Source organism: Cyclopterus lumpus, chromosome 24, assembly GCF_009769545.1.
Source record: "Cyclopterus lumpus isolate fCycLum1 chromosome 24, fCycLum1.pri, whole genome shotgun sequence".
NCBI classification, from domain to species: Eukaryota; Metazoa; Chordata; class Actinopteri; order Perciformes; family Cyclopteridae; genus Cyclopterus; species Cyclopterus lumpus.
The window spans coordinates 16,021,950-16,033,592 of record NC_046989.1 but is presented as its reverse complement, the minus strand read 5'-3'; the positions used below and the strand labels follow the sequence as shown (position 1 = coordinate 16,033,592).

General features: G+C 41.5%; 1 protein-coding gene across 2 annotated transcripts in view; it reads left to right on the top strand.

Moving 5' to 3' along the window:
- The window catches only part of msra (methionine sulfoxide reductase A), a 30,404-nt gene that overhangs the window by 14,697 nt on the left and 4,064 nt on the right, over nt 1-11,643 (top strand). For both annotated transcript variants that reach the window (XM_034527370.1, XM_034527371.1), the window contains exons 4-5: nt 2,891-2,995; nt 3,773-3,879. In XM_034527370.1, the coding sequence (XP_034383261.1) occupies nt 2,891-2,995; nt 3,773-3,879 (212 nt within the window). The remainder of the gene's footprint in view (nt 1-2,890; nt 2,996-3,772; nt 3,880-11,643) is intronic.

Sequence of the window (11,643 nt, the reverse complement as noted above, 5' to 3'; positions counted from 1 at the left end):
TGGATAAGGCTGCTACTGAAGCCTGACCACTCTGAGCTGATTGTGTGTGTGTGTGTGTGTGTGTGTGTATTTCTGTGTGACGCATGTCCAGCCCGCCCAGTGATTTCCTCCAGCCAGCCAGTGCAGAGTGAATCCATCCCCAGACCATCCCTCGCCTACCTGTCTCTTTTTCTTTGGGATGTTTTTTCCGGGCGTTCCCATACAATATAGGTCCACTATTGAAGCTAACAATGGTAACATGTGACTATAACAGTCGGGATTGGCATTTATATATCTATTTATAGGCTAAGTGATTAACTTAATTATTGACAACATATTTCGAGATGTCGGTCATAGCATTACTTGTTAGTTGCATGAGAAACCCATCACATCCAGGAAGCATCCGGTGGGCCGCTGTTCTGGTATTTCTCTTGCGTGCCGATTCGTTAAATCTGGTTAAAAAAGCACGTAAATTCATCAGAATTGCTCGAGAACACGGGTTGAGCGCGTGACTTATCTGTCACGGAGTATATTTAGCCGAGTGGGAGCAGTTCACAAAACTCACAGGTCAATTTGTCGGCTGAGTTTTGGAGACGTGGTTGAGTGAGTATGTTATGCACTTTACAACTCCTGCTCGAACTTTTATTGTTCCGTCTACTTCAGTTGTAATAAGACCAATAGTCTGTCGGCCTACATTTCACAATATATCTGTAAACTGCATGCCTTATATTTACATTTCTAACACGCAAATGTTCTTTAAGTGTTTTGTTTTTCATCATATTCTCTACCTTTTTATGAATAACTAATCTGCTGCAGAAGAGAAGCAGACAAACACGTATCTCTTCTCACAGTATTTTGGCACTTGGCAAAATTAAGTGCTTCTCTTCAGGAGAGACCAAAAATATTCATGTCTGGTTAAATATTTTCATTGGGATTAGTGTGAGGTTTGAAATGTGTGGATTTAAATTAGCACTGTTTTTCTTTCTGATGGAAAATATGTACCTGTATTTACTAGATTAAAAAACAACAACACTTCTTTCTTGTCTCAAAGCCATCTTCTTGTGCTGAAATGCTCTCCTGCCAGCGTTAGGGCTGGGTATTATGCGTCAATATGTCTCATACTCACATGTGCTCTCAAATTGGTATTCTTCCTTTTACTAATCCTTTACTAGTACTTTTGTCAATTATCCACTGTATTTCATTAGCCATATGGCTGGTTGTGGCAACATTTACCGTTTTAAACATTTATCTCTTTTGTCAACACTGCAATAATCAAAGAGGACCCATGACTGAGTGAGGCAGACCTCCAGACTGCTCCATTAAAATGGGAGGTTCTTTAAAGGGACTCTGGTGCTCGGAAACACTGCCGCTTTTGTCCACAGGGACCGCCAAAATAGCACAAAATGAACAAAATGAAAGTTCCTCAGAGTGACTTTAAGTCCAGTATTTAAAAAAAAATGTACTTGGTTGCATTCCACCACTGTTTTTATTGTTGTTTCTTTCAAAGTAATTGTCTTTGCTCTCAGTGCATTAAGATAAAACGTTCAGTTCATGTTGAAATAGTGACATCATGAGAATGTTATAATTATTATATAACATATATAATTTACAGTTTAACGTACATAGTGTGGACAACAACTCTCTGTTCCGATTCCAGCCACTGCTTTATTTCCCGTCTATTCCAAAAAGGATATATTCCTGCGAGATTGTCCTAGTGAGGCATTCATTTAATATCGACCGCTGCTTTGTCTCTGTACGGCAATATCTACCGTAGAAATCCATAACTCCTGATATTAAAAAAGTAATAAGAGACAGAGAGCGATGGGAGTGGAGGTAGAATGAGAGACAGGAGGAAGATGAGGTGCAGCGGAATGGGTCACAGTGCATTTCTGACACCAGCTGCCGTCTGTCACTTGTTGGGTGGAACATTCTAATCAGCTTCAGACTGCTTTGTTCTTTTCAAGCACATTGCCTGTATTTAGGCTTTATTTTAATTTTTTTGCACGCTTGCTCAAAAATATCTACAAGTATTTCAAGATTGACAGTTACATTTAGACGCTGGGAAAACGAGTTGACAGACCAGTCCGGATGATCACTTGTTCCCGAGCTTTCAGCTGAATCACATCGTCTTGTCAGATCATTCTTGATCTTTTGAAACAGCAGTTGACAGAACGGTCTCAACTCAAGGTCCACTTACTTGTTCTGGAGCTTTCGACCAGTAGGGCTTTAGGTCTGTTTTAGGACGTGCAAATCAGAAGTTTAAACATTTACAGATTAATGACAATTGAACAGGGTCTACCTGAGGATGAAGACCACATTATTGGTCAAAGGCCAGAAGAAGCAAGTAAATTGACCTTGAGTTGAGAGTGTTTTGACCACCGCAAGATTTTTTTTAGATTCATGAAACAAATAAGTAAAAAAGAGACAAAACAAGAATAACAATGAAATGAAATGTACAGTAAATATAGAGCAAACTCTCGATATACAAATTCTCATTAACATTAATAAAGATTACACGTCCAAAAAGGAGTAGGGCACTTATAGCGCCCTAATGCTTCTCCATGACAATTAACACCATATGTATCCTATATAACTAATAAACTACCCTAATGCTATTATGTTAACCCAAATACCTCATTGTCGATCAGATATACCGAAGATGATGCTCCACAATCAGTCTTGTTTATATTCAACCTAAAGAAAGGTTTTATATCCATTTTCATACAATATGGTAGTACAAATTCAACATATTGCACTTTTACTTGACTGGATGAAAACATCCCACAGTTGAAAGATATTTAGAAGCTGTGAATTGGAAGGACCCCAAACGTTTGTGATAATAGATCTAGCCGTTGAACCCTAAGTTTGACCTCTGTGTGTCTCATGAACTCACAGAAGTTGTGCTCTGCAGGTATGACGGGCCACGTCGAGGTGGTGAGAGTCGTCTTCCACCCGGAGCAGATCAGCTTATCCAGCTTGCTCAAAGTTTTCTGGGAAAGCCACAACCCGACTCAAGGTACGACCTCCAGGCCACAGACGCTCTCATGACTGAACCCTTTTAAGGAGAATAAAGTGTTTGTTTTTAGCAATAAACAGTATGAAAATGTGCCTAAAAAGAATGTTTTGATCCCTGTGGGGAAACTGTAGCTCTCTCGCTCAATACTGAATCAATTTGAAACATTATTGTTCCCATTTAAACACAAAAACATGGGAGAAAAGGGTTGAAAATGACAGAGGTTACCCTTTAAAATGTTATCGCGCTAAAGGTTCCATTAAAAACTTCCATATGCTACAATGTTAGCAACAGTTTGTTTGCAATTGAACATGCTAAATGCTACAAGCTAAATGCTGATTGCAGAAAGCGTGTATCTAGAAGTGCTCCGTCAGTGGCAACACTGAGCTGGACTTCAGATGCTTTTACGTCACATGCTCTTTAGAGTGTTACAACTTGTTAGCGTGCGAATGTGACAGGAGTATCCTGTCGAGAACTCAACCGTAAGATTCTGACCCGTGGGTCGCAACAAGATCACAAAGTCATTTGGATTTATCCTGTGTCACAAAAATGTTTCACTTTTGACCAAAGTGTGGGATTGACAGACCGGCGCTGCCATCTCTAGAACTGCACCACTCGAGTGGCTGAAACCTTTGAGCGAAACCAGACAATGTGGTTAACGACGCTGACGTTGAAGCGGTGAAAGGAAAATGTGATGAAATGATCAGTAAACAAAAAACAACAATACAAAAAAAAGAAGATCTGCTTTCAGTTCAGAAATTCCTTTGTGTGTGTGTTCAGGGATGCGACAGGGGAACGATGTTGGGACGTCATACCGCTCCGCCATCTACGTCGACACAAAGCAGCAGCTGGAGGAAGTTTTGGCCTCCAAAGAGCAATACCAGAAGGTACACACACCTATTCAACAATCAGCCTTTAATGCCGCTATCTTCATCAATTCTCCCCCTCCCTTCTGTCCCCATCTTCTTCCTTTCCTTTTTCTCTGACTCAATTTCCCAGCATCCCCCCCTCTGCTGCCCATCCCTCTTTTTTTCACTGTGTCTCCGAAACACTCGCACAGATGGTTTTGGCGTCAGCAGATGAACACCGATATATATAATGGATGTGTCTGTGCATGTAGCATTCGCCATGTAACGTACACACACACACACACATATATATATATATATATATATATATATATATATATACACACACACACACACGTTCACACACTCCCTCTGTTGAACTCTCTCCTGCTGAGACTTCTGCACCACCATCCCACCAACAGAGCTTGTTGCCATGGAAACTGACGGAGAGGTTGTTACTCTATTCTTTTCCATTCTATTCTAGTGTAGTCTGGTCTTTATGAGCGTCGCCCTTTTTTCTCTGTCCTATTTGTCCCCCCATTCACAGCTCCTTTTCTGTCTCAAGCCTTGTGTCTTTTAGCAGGAATTGTCTCTCAAAGTGTGTCCTTGTTTAAATCTTTCTGTCTCCACCACTGACGAAGTTCTGAACACATCAAACACTGTCTTTGTGATCTAATGGAAACACAAGCTGATGTATTAGGCGCAAACGATTCCTGGGTTCAAGCATTACTTACTTTTTACAATACTATATCCTAATCAGGTAAATTGACCTGTACTTGTATAGCCCCTGACCACTCAAAACGCTTTAACACTACATTACATAATTCATTACATTACATTACATTACATGTCATTTAGCTGACACTTTTATCCAAAGCGACTTACAATCATGTTACATTCATACACTGTAGAACAGCTACAGGGAACAACTCAGGGTTTAGTGTCTTGCTCAAGGACACACCGACTAGGGCGGGGATTGAACCACCAACCCCCTGATTGAAAGACAGACCTGCTAACCACTGACCCACAGTCGCCCATAATTCACCCATTCATACACTGATTGGAGGAGCTACCATGCAAGGAGCCACCTGCCCATCAGGACTAACTAACATTCACACACCGTAGTCACAGCTACGGGAGCAATTTGGTGTTAAGTGTCTTGCCCAAGGACACATCGACATGGGGCTCGCACAGTGATTTTCAACCACCAGTGGGCCGTGACAAAATTTCCAATTTCACTTAAATATTATTTAGTTGCCGCAAATAATTTGCCATTGTTGAGCGTCTGAGCCTGCAATACAGTGGCTAGCTTAGTAATTAAATACTCTTCCGTGCCAGTAGGTGGCAGTAGGTAGTGCAATAATTATCTTGTACATAAAAAAAACTGTGAGTTTGAGGCAGTACAGTAGAATTAAATGATGCGCGGGAGACTGAAATGTGCCCTGAGCAACGGTCTAACCCAGATGAAAAGCCCAGTACGAGTGGTTGTAAAAAAAGAAAGAAAAAACTGTGAGTTTGAGGCAGTACAGTGAAAGTTATCTTTCGTTTGGATTCACTTTCACCGGGGATCCGACTGCACCGATTCCGTCATGCTTGGTGTGTGGGGAAAAGCTAGCAAACAGCGCCATGGTTACAAGCAAGCTGAAACACCCGTCACTTAACAACAAGAACAGGGACTATTTTGTTGGCCTGCGCACACAAACTGAGAGAAACAGGTAACCTTTATGAGGAAATCCACAAATGTGTCTGAGAAAGCTCTCAAAGCTACTTAGTAGCTGAACTGGTGGCCAAATGAAAAAGCCCACATGCAGAGGCATTATTACTACCAGCCTGCAAAGCCATTGTGAACGAGATGCTCGGCCCTGACGCGGTTAACGGGGTAGCTAAAGTCCCGCTCTCAGATCACACAATTGACAGACGTATTGAAAGCGTTGTTTTAGAAAAGATACACATCAGTGGGACATTTGCAATGCAACTTGATGAGTCTTCTGACATCAGTGGACATGCTCAACTCTTGGCCAATGTGCGTTTTGTGGATGGAGACGCCATCAGAGACAACTTCCTATTTTGCAAGGCATTGCCAGAAAAAAACAACAGGAGAGGAAATATCTTGAACACGGAGGACTTCAGTGGGTAAACTGCACGAGTGTCTGCACTGATGGAGCAGCAGCTATGGTCGGGCGCATCAAAAGCTTCGTTAGGAGAGTGAAAGCGAGACACACAGATGTTCTGGTTACGCACTGTGTGTCAAGACTTTACCAGCAAACCTAGTGTTGAATGATTTTGTGCGCATGGTTAACTTTGTAAAGACAAGACCTCTGAAAAGTCGCATATTTGCATTTCTATGTGAGGAAATGGGAGCGGAGCATAAAGCCCTATTGCTCCACACACAACTCCGATGGTTGTCGCGCGGCAAAGTGCTGGCCTGTGTGTATGAGCTGCGGGTCAGGAGTGGTCTGCAAGGCTCGCCTACATGGCGGATATATTTCAGCACCTGAATAAACTGAATACACGAATGCAAGGCCGAAATGAAAACCTGCTCACAAGCTCAGACACAATAAATGGACTCCGTTCAAAAGTGCACCTCTGGCAACAACATGTTGAAAGTGCCAATCTTCACATGTTACACTTAAAAAACATGTTAGCGAAGTTGTCCTTTTATTTCCCCTCAACATCCACTGAATGCCTTGACTGGGTTAGGGACCCATATAAGCTCAGCAGAGAGAGAACGATGTATGCTTTTATAAGATCACTGTAGTAAATGTAATATCCCAATCAGTGGATGGCGTTTACAGCAGCGTTTTGCACCCCTATTGAGCAGACAAAGGAAGGCGTGGCTTGTGGCTTTGAGCATGCTGATGGATATAAAACAGAGGACTTTCCTTTTGTGGTCTATGCTTATTTTCTACAGTGACGTTCACAAAGAAACTGGAAACAAACAAAAGCATAAATGCTCCTCTCGGAAGGGACTTCCAGCCACCCGGCGGAGCTACGAGTGTGAGAACAGACAACAAAATCAAGGGGAAACGAGCGAGAGACGTGTGTTGACCACATTTATTGACCCATAATGTAGCCTAACTTTTTTGTAAATGTGATGTTTGTGCGAGAGAGAACCGTGTAACGTTTGGGGGGAAAAAAACTACTCTTTAAGTGTTTGTGTGGTAAAGATAGAGGAAGATGTTGAGTATCAAACAAGACCTTATATTATAAGAAGTCTAATAATACTTTGTGTATTTTGGTAAATACAAACATAAATACAAAATGTAATTAAATGTAATTAATTAAATCCTCCGGACCCTGTGTTGCACGTTGCCTGCTTCTGCTGTCGTAGTCTTGATGTTAATTGGATGGCATTCAATTTAGATTTGTGTCATGTTGGAAGTGATACTTAAATGTTCCGGGTCCGACCAAACAAGATTGTAGTTGTGGCGTTGACGTAAACGTGACCAGGGTTGCTTATATAGACATGAAAAGTTTGAATATTTGAAAGGGGCTTAAGATTCTCGTAGTCTTACGCTTAAACCCAGTTTTAAAAGTTTAACAGCCTTTATGTCAAAGTATCTTTGCACTTATTTCCCAAGGCTTGAAAGACCAGCAGCTTGTTTCCCAGAAGTACCTTAAAGTTAATATCATGCAGCTTGTTAAATGTGCAGGATGTTTCAGGGCCCAGAAAGCCCATTTAGTGGACATAAACTGGAGAAGTAGCTGACGTGTGCGAGTGTGCTTTTGTTCCCTCTTGCGTTGAGTTGAACCATGATGAAATGTCTCATGTCACGTTAGCTGTGCTCTGTCCAAAGAGGATATAATTGAGAAACAAAACAGCAATACGACAAAACACAAGGCGTAACAAAAAGAGCCCAAATGAGCTCGAGCATTTGGACCAAGGCATAGACACAACAGACACTACAAACAACCGTTTATTCTGATCATTATACTGAGCACATTCCCTGGATGATTGACCTTTACTAGCACAAACAAGATATCCCGTATTTATGTCTAGATTTTCCTTGACGTTGGTCAAAATCCTGTTGAGGTAAACACAAAGCGATGGTCGGCCCATTCGCAAGCTAGCTTTCAGCAAATCTAAATTTAGTCACGAATTATGCAAAAGAAAAGATTAGCTTCCCTCTCAGTTTGAACACAACGGAGTGAACAATAAGAACTGTGACGTCACCCACTGGTGTGTGTAGCACCGCTTTGAAGCCTCTGGCCGTCACCATCTTGTGTTTTCTTATTTTTTAACCCAGAAGTGACATCAGAGGGTGGAGCTAAGTACAACGGAACGCTGACCGAGACATTTGTAGGCACCCAAAATGTTACAGTTAACTTTCATGAACTGAAAAGCCACTGTTAAAGAATTAAAGTTGTGAGACGAAAACACAGACAACACCTAGACCTGGTAGCGGCCTGTCAATCATAAGGTAGCCGTGCCCTAACATCATGCTGTATTGCAGAAGAATTGAAACTAGCGATTGAGACCATAAACTTATGTTTACAATGTTTACTGAGGTAATAAATCAAGTGAGAAGTCGAGTCATTTTCGATAAGACTTCTATACAATCTGACTTCTTTTTGCAACCAGAGGAGTCGCCCCCTGATGGCCATTAGAAAGTATGCACATTTAAGTCACTTCCGCATTGTCTTTCACAAGTGCACACAAGATAATATAATAATGTAACAGATATTTCTTGAGCACATTTATGCTCCTCAGAGGATAACCATTTTAAATGTGTTAACATGGTGAGTTACTCAGTGTCATCCTGTGTGCAACATTTCCATTTTTAGTGGTAGAAGAATATAACATTTCTTTTGTGTATTTATTGAATTTTGTGAGGTTTTATGAACAAAGCTTTTATCTATAATGGTCTTTGATAGATTACCTTCATGTAATCACTCCATCCTTCTGTCAGTCATTCGAGATTTTGTTTCCTCTTATTCTTTCTCACCAGATTGCATCCCCCACTCTCTCCCATCTCTGTGTGTGTGTGTGTGTGTGTGTGTGTGTGTGTGTGTGTGTGTGTGTGTGTGTGTGTGTGTGTGTGTGTGTGTGTGTGTGTGTGTGTGTGTGTGTGTGAGAGCAGTTGGCCTACAGCAAACACACTCCATGCCAAACCATCTGGGCCTTAAATCTGTCCTCCACAATCCAAAACGCTTTAGTTGCAAAACTGACGTGCACATACATCAGCACACCGAATGCATACACTGACTTTGACATTTTGTTTTGGATTCTTTTAGGCCTATAGCTCTACATTTGAACTTCGACAAGTCCTCTATATCTGATGTTTTACACAAAGCCTCAACATTTTCGTGCCAAAAAAAGACGAGGCCATTTTAATAATTCAGTGTTTCTTTTCCCCCTCACTGACGAGAGCGGATGCAGCATTCACCTCCGCGCACTGACTTCGCACAGCGGCATCTTTTAAAATATTAATGCATCTTTGCTCCCCAAAAAACATCTCGGGCGGAGTCCCCCTCCCTCCTGCTGATGAAGTCTTTGTAGGTGGCTCTCTTTCTCTTTGTCCCCGCGGCCGCCGACCACCACACTCACCTCACTCCAAACAAACTGAGCATGTAAAATGCATCACTGCGCAGAGAGACTTTCCCCAGGACACGCCGTCCCAGACACTTTTCAGAATTTGTTATCAGGATTCACTCTGACATAAAAGATAGAAGGGTGAAAAAGTGATGTGCAGATGGAAGGAGAGAGAATTTTGAGGCCGGGAGTGGGGATGAAGAGAGAGAGGATAGTCTGGTTAATTTGGTGTCAGGGTATTAACTATGTTCTCTGCGCCGCCCCGGCTTGATTGTATTGTTCACACAGAGTGATTGGGGAATTTGGTGTGTGTGTGTGTGTGTGTGTGTGTGTGTGTGTGTGTGTGTGCGTGCGTGCGTGTGTGTGCGTGAAGCACTGCAGAAAATTACCTTGCAGGCGGCTGGCGTTTGTCTGCAGCATGAAAGGAGCCTCCCTTTTCTTCTCTTGCCTCCTACCCATCATTAGGGTGTGCACTGCGTCTAAAATGGCAGGTGGAAGTGGTAACAGTGCATGTGTGTGTGTGTGTGTGTGTGTGTGTGTGTGTGTGTGCGTGTACTTGCATTCTTGCTTTATGTAATAATGTGTGCTCGCTGGGTGGGTGCTGAAGCAGCGTGTACTCATTGTTCTGGCATCTCTTTCCCTCTTGATGCACCTCTCCGGCTACATTTTCTTTTCATGAACACTCGTATATCTTCTTCTCAACACAAAACAGATGCTTTTTCTTCCCTTTCTTTTCTCTTTTCCTCTTTGTCGATGAAATCCCTCTCCAGCGCTTTTAACATGCCAGCTTCACCTTCTTTTTTTTTTTCTTTCTTTTTTTCCTCGGGTGCTTATCAGCACTACTCACGTTTTCCCGTGCTTTACCAGAGAAGTCAAGGTATTTGCATTTCAAATGAGAAATCTACTTCTCTGACATGCAAATGAATGGATGTGAATTATGCATCTATAGCAGGCTGCTAACACAGCGGCAGGAGCTGCCCAAACACTGAATCACAGGGTGGACGGTTGAGGATGCCACGAGACATACTGTGGAACATGGAGCCATTTTGGGGCAACGCAGGTGGAATGATTGACTGATTGATGTTAGTGCCAACTATTTTAAGCTTAAAGCCAAATATGGCCAATATTTTTGCGTCGATGTTCATTATTTAAAAGGAATAGTCCACAAAAAATATTTGTTGTATTAAGTACTCCCCCCTGTAGACTTGAAAAGAGGCTCCAGTGGCGACCCAGAAATAGTGTGGGTGAAGACACATCAAAACATTGATTTTAAATTTGTCAAATCACGCACGCCGCATAATTCAACTCCCTGACATTGATCTTTGAGTTTTATCCAAAAGTTTTTGTGAATAACTCACTACAGTGTATGCTACTCCCAATGGAGGTTCTGAGTTGTGAACATTCCGATATTTGTATGTGTTTTTCTTCTTCATGTGATTCTGTGCAACCAACAGTTTAAAAACACAGACCTGCAGAGACCTCAAAGAGTATCATCAGAGAACCATGATTCCGGACGAAACGGAAAGAGTAAATGGAAAAAAAAATACAGAATATTTATATAAACCCTTTCAAACTTCAGACCGACACAAATGTCCACATTCTGTGCATTGCACCAAAAATTAAATCTCATAAATAATCAATTGACCGTGTGCATAAACAACAGATGTAATTGATGTAACGTCACAAGTTGAATTGCTGTACTCCCCCAGATGTTCTCATTACATCCGTTGTCGTTATAATCTCTAAATTGCGAGACAAAATCAACCAATGGATCAATATCCACATCTTTTTTAAATAAGACACTATGATTAACGAAATGTATGTAATTTGCCCCAGAACAAGACGCCCGAGGAAATGTGTTCATCACAAGAGCAAAAGTCATAATTCTTTTGGTAGTCTTCTTTTTAATCACCATCGGAAATTCGCAGAAATCGAAACGGCTGCAAAGAAAAAAGATGGACTGTGAAAATACAACATTCTTGGTGTTTGTGTGGAGGGATGGATGGGTTCCAATGTTTTCATTGACGTGCAGTTTATTTACTCAAGGTATTCATGTTTGGTCTGAAAACTCATTGCAGAAGGAAAGTCATCGCCCCAACCATCAACGACATTTAAAACAACAACAAGTGGCAAAATGTGGATTTTAGAATTCATGTGAAATGGGCCTGCTGGATCTCTAAATATATATCTAATATAAAAATAGTGCATCCATTTATTTCTGCGCCTTAGTGTAACTCAATTTCGTTGCCCAGTTATATTTATATATTTGA